This window comes from Drosophila albomicans, chromosome X (genome assembly GCF_009650485.2).
Source record: "Drosophila albomicans strain 15112-1751.03 chromosome X, ASM965048v2, whole genome shotgun sequence".
Lineage (NCBI taxonomy): Eukaryota > Metazoa > Arthropoda > Insecta > Diptera > Drosophilidae > Drosophila > Drosophila albomicans.
The window spans coordinates 21,966,217-21,980,447 of NC_047627.2; the positions used below are offsets into that span (position 1 = coordinate 21,966,217).

A 14,231-nucleotide genomic window follows, 5' to 3' on the forward strand; every position below is an offset into this window, starting at 1 on the left:
AGATGTCTGTTACCAAGTAATGGCACCTTTTCTGGACTTCGGGTATTCAAATTTGTATCCACCAGTCTTCGGCCAATAGCCACTTCACTGATTCCCCAACTCAGCCCTGCTTTAATATCCCTAGAGGATGAAAAAGGATTAGTTTAGCTGAAGAGCACTATGCATCGGTCCTCTAAAATTGTGGTTTTTTGTATCGCACCACGGTTTTCAGGCTTTTATTTATAATTTATGTCACTGAAAACCATTTTGGTAAAACATTTTAGGTGACATAGAACTTTTTTATACAATTTTGCTCCTTCCTAAGCTCAAGAAAGGACCTCCTCTCTACATTGGACCAGTTAGGTCCTTTACACACTAAAATTTAATTTTTTTTCATAGTTATAGTGTATTGTTGTATAAACTATAATAATAAACCAAATTAAACTCACTTTTCATAAAATTAAAAACAATTTCGGCTTTTTTAGTGGAAGAAAAGAAAAAACTGCTATTTTAAAGTTCAGCCCAAAAGTGGTGCATTTGGGGTAAAAATATCAAAATTTTAGAAAAACTGAACAAATCTAACGGGGTTTTTGGTAGTTTCTTATCTATATGTTTCACTTTACAAAAATAATGTGCCGGGGATCAACTAACAAAAAGGAATATATGAAAATCCGTTATTTTGTTTTTTCTTGTGTCGCACTGCTATTTCAAAGTTCACAGCTGTATATGTATATGTATGTTCCATGTTCGTGTGCAATAAAAGACAATAGATAAAGCTTTTGGACACAACACGACACAAGACTAAATGGAATAAAATATGAAAATTCGTTGATGAAAACTCAAGAAGAAGAAAAGATATTAAAATGTGAAAGATTTTACCAAGCGAAAAACACAAAACTTAATGAGTTTTTCAATACATATATAGTATAAGCGAGTGATGAGAACAAGCGAGCGTTGGGCTGCTGCTTTTGACTTATCTCAGCAGCTGTTGCCACACTCACTCATGCCAACATCCCTCAGTGTTCTTGTGTTTACGACAGGCGGAAGAGGTGGAGCGGGGAGGAGCGGGGAGGAGCGGGGAGGAGGGAAGATTCGCCCCTATTTTGCTTCAGCTAACGAGCTGCCCATCAAAAGGTCAGACCTCTGTCAGGTCGACTAGCCTTAAAGTGAACTAAATACAACCTCAACCCCATCATCAAATTGGTTTTGCGGCTTTGTGGCAACATCTCAGTCTATCACACTCACACTCTCCCACTCTCTCACTCCCACTCTCTCTCTGTCTTTGTCTCTGTTACAATTGTTGGCGTCTTTAATTTCGATTGCGATACTTTTGGCTTTAAAGCTAAAAGCCCACACAGCACGCACAATAAATTAAGCAAATTTATGGCTAGCTGTGCTCTGCCATCAGCTCCTCCCCCTCCTCCTCCCTCCACCACCATCTCCTGCTGTCGTCTATCGACTTCATTGCTTACCACTTTCGCGTGCCAGTGGCTCAGAACGGAATCCATTGGCTTTGCCATCGACCCGTTCACACTGTGCAGCAAATTTGCGGGTCTCAATTTTGCAATCGCTTTACGATTAACTGTCTTTCTCACTTTTTGATTGCATTTGCAAATAGTTTCGATACGAATGTTCTTTGATTAGCTAGTTTTGGAACACAATTCTAGGGACTGCAAACTGTTCCATTTAAATAAAGTGTCCAACATAAAATTCGATTTTTGTAAATTACTTTTCAATGCTGATCTTTGCTGTCAGTTTCATTATTTTCGTAATTTTCCTAAAGTACTATATATTGTAATTTTTTGAGTATACCAAATGTAGCCTTTGGTATATTGTCATTATATTGGTGGCATATTAATTTGGTATGTTGTAAAATTAATACCGCACGGTTTTTCTTCTTTTAGCGGTATCTCACAGCTGAGCACTTTTATATTTCGCATTTCTTTGTATTATAGTGTTTTCTCATTTACCCCCAAATTCATGTTGACTATTAAATATAAATTTCAATTCGAAATAAACGACAAATGAGAGTATTATTTAATTGTGCATATCTCTCAAAAGATTTGCAAATAGTTTAAAGTATTTTTAATATCATTACAACTAAATTGCACTTGATAGTCTTTAGAATGCTGCAGCCAGCCAGCCAACTAATAGTTGTTCTCGAGCACTACTCGTTGCTTTGTTTCTCGCCTGCCTGACTGTCTGACTGGCTGGCATTCTAACATAGTAAGGTTTTCATTAGCATTGGAATTTGGCCCTTGGCCCCCCTCTTGTCCCTTTTCGTCGAAGTTGTTGGCTGGCAAATTTTGTTGTTTAGTTTCGCATTGTGATTATATTAAATACTTGACTTCAATTTCGCCATGGCTTTGCCATGGTTGACTTTGACTTTGGCCAGCCTTTTATGTCTTTGATTGTCGTGTTACCTTAAAGCCAGCCTTGGGTACGCCCTCTTCTCCTCTCTTCACTTCACCTTTGCTTCGCCCTCGCCTTGGCACGTACGGCTTAAATAAGCTTAAGTAATGTGCGGTGAAAGGAGAAAGCTCGAGGAGAAGAAAGCGTCTAGAATTTCAGCTCAGTTCGCTTGTTGGCTCATTTCATTTAGACGAAAGAGAAAGTACGCGCTGGTATTTCATTATTAATGGAACTTTGATTAAATTGCAAGCCAACGTCGAGCCAAGTCCCCATTGGTGGCATATAAAAAATTTACGATGACAAATTTACACAAATTAGTGAACGTTGCCCGCCGCCACCAGACGCATCCGGCATCCAACTGAATCTCCTTGGCATACAGCAAAAAACACAAACAACACAAAAAAAAGAAAACCCAATCGTAACTCGCCTGCAATTAGGCTCAATGCAAACGCATAAATTCTCTGAGCACAATTCGTATTCCGTTTGCTGGATTATAGTATTTTCTGCTATGTATTTTTTTTTTCTTTTTTCCTTTATTTTGGAGGTACATTTGTTGGATTATTTCTTGTAAACTGCTTTTGTGCATAAAGTGGCGAGGAAATTGTAAATATTTAAAAACAATTCTTAGCACTAAAAGTGCAAATTACTTTGCTATTCTCTTTTACAAAAAAAAATCATTTCACAATTCTTTGATTACAAATGATTAAATATAATTATTTTGTCAGATACATAATTGAATATACTAAATTATAATAAAATGGAACTGAAATGGTTGGTAAAATTAAAGTAACTAAAAGCTTCAAAATGAAGTAAAATCATTTGATTTTAAGAATTAGATATACTCAGAATTTAATTATGAAATAGTAAAAAAAAATAATCAATGTTGTTAATTCTGAACTTTCACATATTTGCAATGAAGTTAAGCCTGTTTTAAGTAATTAATTAAGTGAGCACTGCAAAAGGGGTCTAAAAATAATGCGTTTTGACAAGCGCATAAAAGCTTCGACCTTATCAATTTGCTCGGTTCGCATTCGTTATTTTTAATCCGTTGGTCATGGCCAACAGAGATGCATTTAGCCACCGAAGTGTTGTTGTGGGGCCAAATTAATGTGAACCCTGACACCAGACTGAAGGCAGCTGAAGGCTAAAATGCACACAATAAAAGTAAAAGGAAAAGGAAAAATACTAAAAGTTAATTTAAATTGACTTTGATGTGAGCAAAGCATAAGCAAATGCCTACCAGTAAATGCAATATACACGAGTGCGAAACGAAAAAGATATAAAAAGGAAAATTGCAGAGAGTTTGATGTGAGGTCTCTCTCGCCTCCGTCGCAATTTTAAATGCCAACTGCCATTTGCCGACCTTGGCGATAAATTAACGTGTTGCCTACTTAGCGGCGCAAACAATGGAAATTACTTTGGCAAAAAAAAGGGGAAAGAAGCGTGGGTCCAAAGTCAAAGTCAAGCGACAATTCCTAGATTAATGACTGTGTTAGTGCTGTGTTAGAAATGTGACATAATTTCACTGTTGACCCCCATAAATCACACAATGATCGACGCAAATGAATAACCAACAAAACCCCTTTCGACAATTGGCAACTTAAAGATGGAAACTCGTAAGAAATATGTTTGAAAATCAAGTACATTTTTTTGTTTTTTGAGGGTTCACTTATCTAAAACCGATTACCGCAGTCTAGATAATTAATCAACGACTAATGACTGTGAATGTCTTAATGTTTCCTCAAGCGATGCGGCTTAATGGCAAACCATTAAAATCCAGTCAAGCTCTCATTTTGCATTCAAATGCCGGAATATAATTCCCCCCCACCCATTAAGCTGTAATAAACAGATTTCTTGACATGTGTCTGGCAGCTGTTAGCCACTCATTGCTTTCCGTTAACAGCTTTCAATTTCATTTTATAGAATTTTTTCTCTCTTTTTTTTTAATCAAAATGCAAAAAAATGAAAAAAAAATGTTATAATAAAGGAAATGCATTCAGTCGTTGGGAAAAGCCAATTAGGATTTGATAAATCTGTGCATGTGCACATCAATAAATAAAATTGTTCATCGAATTGATTCGTTTGATAAATGTTGACGGCTGTTTTTCGCCTCTCCTCGTCTCACGTCGCGATTCATTCAACTGCGTTAAATGCGTCGTACATCATTTATTTTATTTTTAATTTTCTGTTTTTTTTTCGTACTTCTTTCGCTACTTTTATTTTTAAAGCAATTTAAAAATGTTCAATCCTCATGTCAAGGGCTTGTAAATGAGGCTGAATAAATGCTTCAGCATCAGCATCACCCTTTGGGATTCCTGGCTTTCAGACGCATTTCGCACAAAGTCAACTTTTGATATACACATAACGTATATATGTACATAAACTATATATATGGCTAATGATGTTGACAGCATGCGAGCGCAACAGAAAAAAAAAGAAATAAGAGTGAAATGAACTTAAAATGAAAATGAAAAAAGTAACCGTTGTTGCTAACAATGGCGTCCTTGTCGCTCAAGTTGACTTTTGATGCCGCTGTGGGCTGTGTGCTCAACAATGGGCGTGGCAATTGATGCAAGCTCATACATGAGCTTATTGCAATTGTTGCGGTTGCAACGCCCACGACAAGTGGATTATACAATACTTATGCACAACTGCACGACGCTATTGCAGTTAATAGCAGTTAAGCCATCGATCGATTTCTCGATAAACCAATCGAGTGAAGAATGTGTTAAATACGCCCGCATTCTTGAAAAGCTTCAAGAGTTGGCTAATTTATCGATGCCAGGAATTTTTAAATTTCATTATTCTCTGAGCTAATTTAACTACTTTATACACTAAAAAATGACTTCAACTAATTTACAAATGCATAAATCTGCAGCAAGTCAGTTGATTAATGAGTGGTGTCAAGAACAATCGATAGATGGCGCCACTCATCAAACGCAGCGACTTGCTGAACAACTGAAACATTCTTGAAAAGCTTAAAGAGATGTCTAATTTATACCTAGTATAACAAATAAGAAATGACTTAAAGTAAATCAAGTCATTTGCTTAATAAGTGGCGCCATCTATCGTTTGTTCGGTATCAGAACACTGTACAAGAACAATATATAGATGGCGCCACTCTGCAAACTAATCGACTTGATGTATTTCTGCTTGCTGCTGATTTACGTTTGGCTGGTATTTTATCAAATGTCTTGGCACTTTTTAGTCATTCATTGCAAATACTGTTTTTCAGGTTTTGTAAGATCTTGTCACATTTTGCAACAGAGCATTGGGAGTAGAAAAACTTTTAAAACATATTGACAATAACTGTTTTAATATTATTATTTAATATTATCTATTATCAACTCATAATAAAGTATTGATAGTAAGAAAAACCTTCGATAATTACACATTTTTATAGAACTATCTTAATCTATTCCCAAACAACGAGCCACTAAATCATGTAATTTCACTGCGTCATCCCAACAGCTTAATCGATTCATTAGAATGCGAAAATTTTAAATTTATTACTTCAGTTTAGCATTAAATTATGAAACGCATGCAAGTGGAAACGCTGCGATATTTCAATTTGAAATTCATTAATGCAAATTTCAATCAAAAACAGAAATAAAAACACAAAAACAAAACTGATTAGATAGTTTCTTCTTTGTGGCTAAAGTAATTAGAAAGTCACGCGATTGGCGACAGTCACTATCAGCAGGGGGCGTGGCAGTCGCCAGTGGGCAAAAATAGGGAGTAAACATGGTCGCATCTTTAGCTCAACCGTTGTTGTTGTTGGTGTTGCAAGTTGCAAGTTGCACAATATGGCATTGGCAACGTTGTTGTGCATGCAAATTGATTTTGCTGTTGGCCCTGCCTTTGATTTTGAAGAATGGCCAACACAAAGTAAGCAAAGCAAAATGTGCTTTTTCAACTATCGAACTAAATAAATCCAATGCGTAATTGAAGAAAGTCTGTGAGAGTGAAATGGAAATTGATTTGGATTTGGATTTGCATGCGTTTTATGTAACTGAAATGTTTTGTCGTCGTTTCCATTCATTATCATCTTCAATTACATTGAGTGCCACATCTTTGGCTTTTTGGTGTCCAAATCAGTCATTGATTTTATTTGATATTCAAATGTTGTCGAATTATTATTGCAGCCTTCGAAGTTCTTCACTATTATTAAAACTGAATTTGCATCTGACTCTCAGATAAAGTCTCACATTTAGCACTCTCGATGGCTATTCATTAAACTGCATTATTTATAGAACTTTCGAGTTAACATTTCCACATTTCTCAGTTCTCAGTCAGTCAGTCAGCTAGTCATTCGGTCATCATTAGCACAGAAGCCAACCACATACCAAAATTCAATAAATTAATGAGCCATGATGAAGTGTGTTTTGGATTTTGGCCAAATCAATTAGCACTGCCAAGCTGTGATTTCACTGTTGCCCTTTTGCCTTCCTCTCAAGGTGAAAGTTCACACTTCATAGTTTTCCAGTTTGCACTTAATTATGCAGCTTGTTACTGCCACCGAAATTAAAAAAAAAGAGAAAAACTTAAATACAAATAAAAAAAATCCTTGGCAAAAAAGAAAAAACAAAATATGAAAAACTGGGAGTACAACAAAAAAAAAATACACAGAGCCACAGCTGGTAGCCGAAAAATATTATTATATACATACATATGAGTTTTTTTTTTTTTTTTTGCAATGGATTCCTTTTTTTTTGGCACACACTGTGCCCAAGGCCGCAAGCTGCCTGTAAACTGTGCGAGAGACAGAGAGGGGAGAAGGGAAGGGGGAACGGAGGAGGGAACTGACGAGGTCGAGGGCGTGTGCCGCTTGCCGCTTGCCTCTTGTGAGTTGAGTTGAGTTGCGTTGGGTTGAAGTTGTGGGCACTGCAACTGTTGTCTGGCTGCTACATGTTGCGCTCTCAAGAGTGAGAGTGAGAGAGTGGGCAGAGACGATGAGGACGAAGTTGCAAGTAACTTTTGTGATGTGTTGAGCGTGTGGCATGTGGCATGTGGCAAAGAGACACTCTCTCTAGCATATGCCACACCAGTGTTTGCAGCTTACCGCCAGCTACAGTTCAGGTTCCACTTCAACTCAGAGTCAGCGGGTTAAGTGCACTATGTAGCTAGCTTCTCCCATCTTGTTCTTCCCGTTGACACTTTCGACCGCAAATCGTTAAACATTAAAAGCGAAGATTCTATATTTAAATGAGCCTATTTTGGTATGATTTTAGCACTTGTGTAAAGTGTCCTAAAGTTTCCGTAAATAATTGCATATTTCACTACCTCATTAATTGATTAATAAAATGTACTTATTATTAATTAGATTAAACAGAGTAAAAAAAAAAATATTGATTAGCGATGTTTTGTATTTACTTTGAAAACTTATAGATCCATTTTAGCTGTCTCAGTTTTTCAAACTCATTAATAAAATGAGTAAGAAAACTACAGTCAAGTGTGCTTGTCTGTGAGATAATCACTACTCGCTTTCAATAAAGCCATATTCTAAAATTATACCAAATTAATACACCAGCAACACTAAAATATACCAAATGGTATATTTGGTATATCGGTATAGCATATTCTGAATATACAAAAGAGTAGAAAATATCACATATTTGGTATACTGATACAGTATATTATAAATATACCATAAAGTACAAAATATATCATATATAATTTATCGATATTATATACCATATATACCAAATATACCATATTTCCATACAAAGCAACTCAGACCCGATTGCAGTAGGTGTTTTTTGATACTCAACAGTATTTCTTAAATATCTTTTACATTCTTCTATTTATCCTCATTTTTTCTTAAAATATTGCTTAGAATATGTATCGAAATCTATTGTGTTTTTGTTGCTCATATTTTTTGTTCATTATGAAGTTAAAATGACAGTTATTGTATCATACAAATTCTGCGAATATGCGCATATTATAAGGAAAACGTTTTACGAAATATTATTTAAATATTTGTGTGCTTAATAAAGGCAGGTGATATGTTTTTTAAGCTCAGATTATATGTTTTCTTCGCTGTGGACATTATTTGTTAGTTGTGAAATAAAGAACATTCATAAATATGATACATCTGTTACATTAGTTCAATGCTCTACATTTATTAGCTATTTTTTGTGTTCGAAAATACACAAATTGGCTTTAAAATTGAATGCATTTATTGCAATTCTGCTAGCTACAAAGTTTTTGCTAATTAGAAATTAAACATTATACAAATAAAGTACCATTTCCATTTCCACAAAAAAGGCAAAAAAGTTGTTAGTTAGCTGTCGAGATTGTTTGTTCCCCAAGCGCCGCAAAGTGTGCAGCAACTTTGTAGAGCAAAACGTAAAAAAGAAAATCGATTTGCGAAAGCAATTCGAGTGCACTTCGAGTTTCAGCAAACAAAACAAAATTCGTGCAAACGCAATGTGAATTTGAAATTGTGTGTGATCAACAAGATTTTGTGTTCCTTCAAATACAGCTAAAAAACCAAATCAAAAACAAAAGAGAAAACAAAACCAACGAAATTCCCAACGCGCAGCAGGATGTCTGGCAACGCCAGTAGCGATAGCAATGGGGCAACTCCCGCACAACAGCAACAGCAACAGCAACCGCCACCGCAATACATAATCACAACGCCAAGCGAAGTCGATGCGGACGAGGTGCGTTCGATGGGCGACTTGGAGTTGAGTTCGCCCGGCGATGACAGCGTCTTTGGCACGATCTCAGAGCAGCAACAGTTGCTGCAACAGCAGACAAAGCTAACACACACGCAGAAATACAGCCAGACATCGAGCACAAGCACAAGCAGCAGCAGCAGCAGCAAGCTTGCCACACGCTCCTATTCGGTCACCAGCAGCAGCAGCAGCAGCGCCGGTGGTGGCATCAACTTGCAGCAGCAGCAGCAACAGCATCAGCAACAAATTCAACAACAACAGACACAGACACAGCAGGTGCAACAGCAGAAGATCATGTCGAGCAGCACACGCAGCCAGAGTCTGCAGTCGAGTGCGATTGTCAGCGAGCAGAGTGGCCACATGCTGAGCACAGCGGCTGCGTTGGCCCAACAGCTGAAGGCGCAATCGTCGACATCGATCATCAGCAGCAGCAGCAGCACCACACGCTATGTGAGCTCAACGAGCAGCACAGCACAGCAGCAATTGCAACTGCAGGGGGCAACAGCAACGGGAGCAACCACATCGAGCAGCACTGTGACGAGCAGCAAGTCAAAGTTTCAGAGTTTCTTGCAACAGCCGGAGGCACACGGCGGCTTCTTGAATGCCCATCAGAAGCATGTGCGGCAATTTGTGCGCTCCACATCGGCGCACTCGGAGGCGGCGGCCAGCATGACACCGGTGAGCGGTGCAAGGCCGGAGAAATGCATACGCAGCGCCTCCACACAGATCGATGATGCTTCGGCTGCCAGCGGTGATGTGAACGAGGGCAGCAGCGGCATCGGCAGTGGCAGCATGCAACTGTCGATGTCCAAGCTGGGACTGCAGCAGTCCTCCTCCATACTCATCTCCAAATCGGCCGAAACCATCGAGATGAAGAGCAGCTCAACATCGGCCGGCATGCGCACCCAGCTGACCCTCAGCGGTGGCTTCCTGGCACCGCCCAATCGCAAAATCACCATCCTCAGTCCCATCCATGCCCCGCCTGGTCTCCACGACATACTCAAGCGTGCCGGACGCTCGCCGCTCTCGCCGCGCATCAGTTTCCCCGGCAGCGAAACGGATCTCTTTGGGTGAGTTCTTCTTCTTTACACAATCGCAAATACTCGACAATTTCCATCATCATTTTTGTCGATGCCACAAAATCAGGCATTGAAGTTAATAAGACAGTGCTCGACTGTGAGATACTCGCTATCCCTTTTTGAATAACAGCAAAATAGTGTGGTATTATTCTTAAAATATACCAAATTAATAAAAATATACTGAATGTTATATTTGGTATATTTGTATAGTAATACATTCAAAATATACTGAATACACTCAAAAAATACCATAAACATACTAAAGTATACCGAATGATATATTTGGTATATTGAAAATATACCGAATAAACATACCATCAAAAATACTTAAATATACCAAATGATATATTTGGTATAATTATATACTACTTTATTTAAAATATACCAAAATAGTATACAATAAACATACTAATATATATAGATATATTACTACATTCAAAATATACCGAATTAACATACCATCAAAAATACTTAAATATACCAAATGATATATTTGGTATAATTATATAATACTTTATTTAAAATATACCAAAATAGTATACCATAAACATACTAATATATACCGAAGGCTATATTTGGTATATTGATATAGTAATACATTAAAAATATACCAAATTAACATACCACCAAAGGCTGTATATCGACATAGTAGGCATAGTCAAATGTTTACAGTTTACTCTAGGATTTATCAAATGGCTTTCTAGAAACGTAGAAAATGAATATACACACAAAACAAAACTGAGATTTTTAGCATGCATAAATTAGAACAGAAGATACAGACCTTTGAAGTTGGAGTAATGTCTTGGATTCAAATTATATTTACTTTTTCACACATATGTACATTTATAGATACATTTTTAAAGAGAGAAAAATTAGTAATCAAATTTTAGAAAATTTAAATTCACATACATTAACATAGTTTGATCAAATTCTAAAGATATTTCAGTAATTTACATATGTACTCGTATTATATTTCTATTACTTTTTATTGCCCTAATTACAAATTATATTCAATTATTTGCAAGTACTACGAAAATGCATTAAAGATTTTTGTAATATAGGAAAATATGCACTTTTCCAATTGGTTTTTAGTTAATTTAATAAATTGATACTACTGAACAAGAGGAATTTTCTTCAGATACTTCAATCGATAAAATATTCTGATTAAGTTTTAAACATTCAGTGAAGGAAATTTGTAATCACATGACATTCAATTTCTTGGTCTTGCAAATTATTTTAATTTACACAAAAATTCACGTTCTCCAATAAAACAAAAGTTTGCAAATCTCATATGAAATTTGGGGTAACAGTTAGGAAAAATAATTGAGTTTTGTTTTTCTATATAAATTCACTCATTTAGTTTAACTTTCGTATATAGAATACAGAATGATGTATAAATAATATAATATGTATATATGTATATTTGAGTTGAATTTATATTTGAGAACCGAAATGAAAAGTTTTCAACAAAACTATGGCATAACTGTCTTTAGATTGTCGCAAGCTATCAAAATGATTGCATTTTGATTGAGGCACTTATAAAAAACTTTTATATAGAGTCGAAGATTTTGCCAACAAGAAGTTGCAAATTGTCGTTTCCAAATTTAACACTTCATCAGTTGCAAAGCTAAAACAAACTAAAGCCGTAGAGGGAGCGGGAGCGGGGGGATAATAAAAATCAACAAGAGCAACGACAATCTTTTGATTAAGAACATTGTGTAGCTGTCGCTGTCGTAGTTGTTGTCGCTGCCTTGACGCCAACAGCTAATGAGCTTGTTTATATCCTCGGTCCAAGCTCCTTTTTTGTTCTTTTTTTTTTTGTTTTTGTTGTTGCTTGTGCTGTGCACGTTTCGTGTTAGCATCTGCGTTTATATGCGTGTCCGGAATTTGTCTGCTCAAAATGCTCATCTTATTGTTAATTGCTGTTGTTGGTGCATATCGCGTATACGCTCCGTGTGCGCTGCGAATGTCATGTCACTCGCAGTTCGACAGTCGCCACAGTTGTCATCGAGCTCTTATTTTTCCCCCAGTTCAAACTGTCTCTCTCTCTCTTTCTTTTTGGCTCTCTCTCTTTCTTTCTGCCTCTCTGTGTCGTTGTCAAAATGCCAAAATTCTTTGTCATAGTCGTATAATTAAATTTAAATGTTTTCGTTTCGAGGCCTGGCAACGACAGCGTCAGACCAACAGATAAGGTTAGACAGCGAGAGTATGAGAGAAAGAGAGAGAGAGGGAGAAGGAGAGAAAGAGGGAGGAGGAAGCATCAGAGAATAGTGGCAAAAGCTGGGGCGGAATGTGTAGCGACATTTATATTAATAACAGCAGCCAAGCTGTTAAATTTTTAATGAACCAGTCAAAGCAACAACAACAACAACAACAACATTGATGAAAGCGACAGCTGAAAATTGCCAGCGCACGTTAACAATTATTGAAATTATCCTCCAGGATCCCATCTGATAAATAATCGTACTTATCATAATTGAAAAGCCAACAAAAAAAAGCAAACATAAAAATAAATGCGCAAAATCAACAACAACTTAAAGTTACTCTGCATTCGAATTTGTTGCATTCTTAAACTACTTTAAAACGGCAAATAATTAAAAAATATATATTTTCAAATACTCAAAAATAAATATATTTTTGCTTTATTATAATCATAAGTAATGCAGAGATATTTCTCTTTACTTCAAATTTCAATTAAAAGCGAACAGCTTTAAACGACTTTAAGCAATTCTTTAAACTGTTTAAAAAAGTAGAAATATATATTTTCAAATTTCTATAATTCATAAATAAATATATTTTTGGGACAGTATCAATTATTAGTTACGCTGAGCTATTTCTCTTTATGTCCAATTTCAATTAAATACGAATCGCTTTAAGCAAAGCGAAAATCGAATCAACAACTTGAATTTTCTGGCCAGATAACCGTAATTATACAGCTGTCAGTTTTCAACTGTTCATCGTCTTAATTCAATTGGATTGCATTGAATTCAGTTAAGAGAGAGAGAGAGAGAGAGAAAGAGAGAGAGAGAGAGAGAGAGAGCTCAACACACACAGATCAACGGAGTTTAAACACACTTTTTGTGCATTTCTCACATGTTTGCACAATTTCATTTCATTTTACATTTGTTTTGTTGTTATTGTTGTTGTTTCGTTTATTTTTTACTGCTGCTGCTGATGCTGCTGCTGTTATTTATTGGCAGTGTGCAAATTAATTCTCATTATAAATAGAAAATGAGCGCTGAAATTTAATATATGTATATTATGAACATATGAACATTTCGCTACCCTTAATCCCAGAACAATAAACCATGTCAACAACGTATAGTTTGGCTGACTGGCTAATACCCTAGATTATTGAGTTGACTTTTTGTTTAAAACAAAGAAAAATCTGCGCAGCAAACATAATTTTAATAATTACCTTCAAATCGAACTGATTAGCAAACTCATCTAATTAAAGTGGAAATTTAATTCTGCATCCCAGATAAATGTATGGAAATAATTTATAATTTATATTGTATATTCAAATGAGTTTTGGACTAACAACAAAATCTTAATAATTTAGTTGTATTCATTGAACACTTTGTCAATCATTAATCTAATTAAAAGCAACTAATTGTTGACTAAACAAAAAAGAATATGCTTCATAAATATTATCAGCTGACAAAGTAAGCTACTGGTAATTATTTGGTACTCAAAGTAAAGCTGCAGCAGTTGAAAAAATGAGCTAGATTTCAAAACGCCACAAAACTTTGAAAACTATCTCTAGATTTGTCATTTGGTCAAGTATTCCAGTTTTCCTACTTTTCAATTTGATAAATCAAATTCAGTTAATTTGCAGTCGAGTTTGCTCGACTGTGAGATACCCGCTATCTAATTTCAATAAAACCATATGTTGGAAAACATACCAAATTAAAATACCGAAAATATAGTATGAAAATTTTGGCATATTGATATAGAACTGCATTCAAAATATACAATAGAGTAGAAAATATACCTGTATATTCTTGTATTTATCAAATATGCCAATATAGCAAAATTTCACTTATTATTCGATTTTCTTCGATTTCCGGGGGGCGAAAGT

General features: G+C 35.9%; 1 protein-coding gene across 8 annotated transcripts in view; it reads left to right on the top strand.

Moving 5' to 3' along the window:
• Positions 1–14,231, top strand: part of LOC117573400 (cAMP-specific 3',5'-cyclic phosphodiesterase) — a 249,471-nt gene that overhangs the window by 140,476 nt on the left and 94,764 nt on the right. For 3 of the 8 annotated variants that reach the window (XM_034256629.2, XM_034256646.2, XM_034256638.2), the window contains exon 3: positions 8,876–10,141. The exons of the other annotated variants lie outside the window; for them this stretch is intronic. In XM_034256629.2, the coding sequence (XP_034112520.1) occupies positions 8,940–10,141 (1,202 nt within the window). In that variant the 5' untranslated portion in view covers positions 8,876–8,939. The remainder of the gene's footprint in view (positions 1–8,875; positions 10,142–14,231) is intronic. 8 annotated transcript variants of the gene reach the window in all.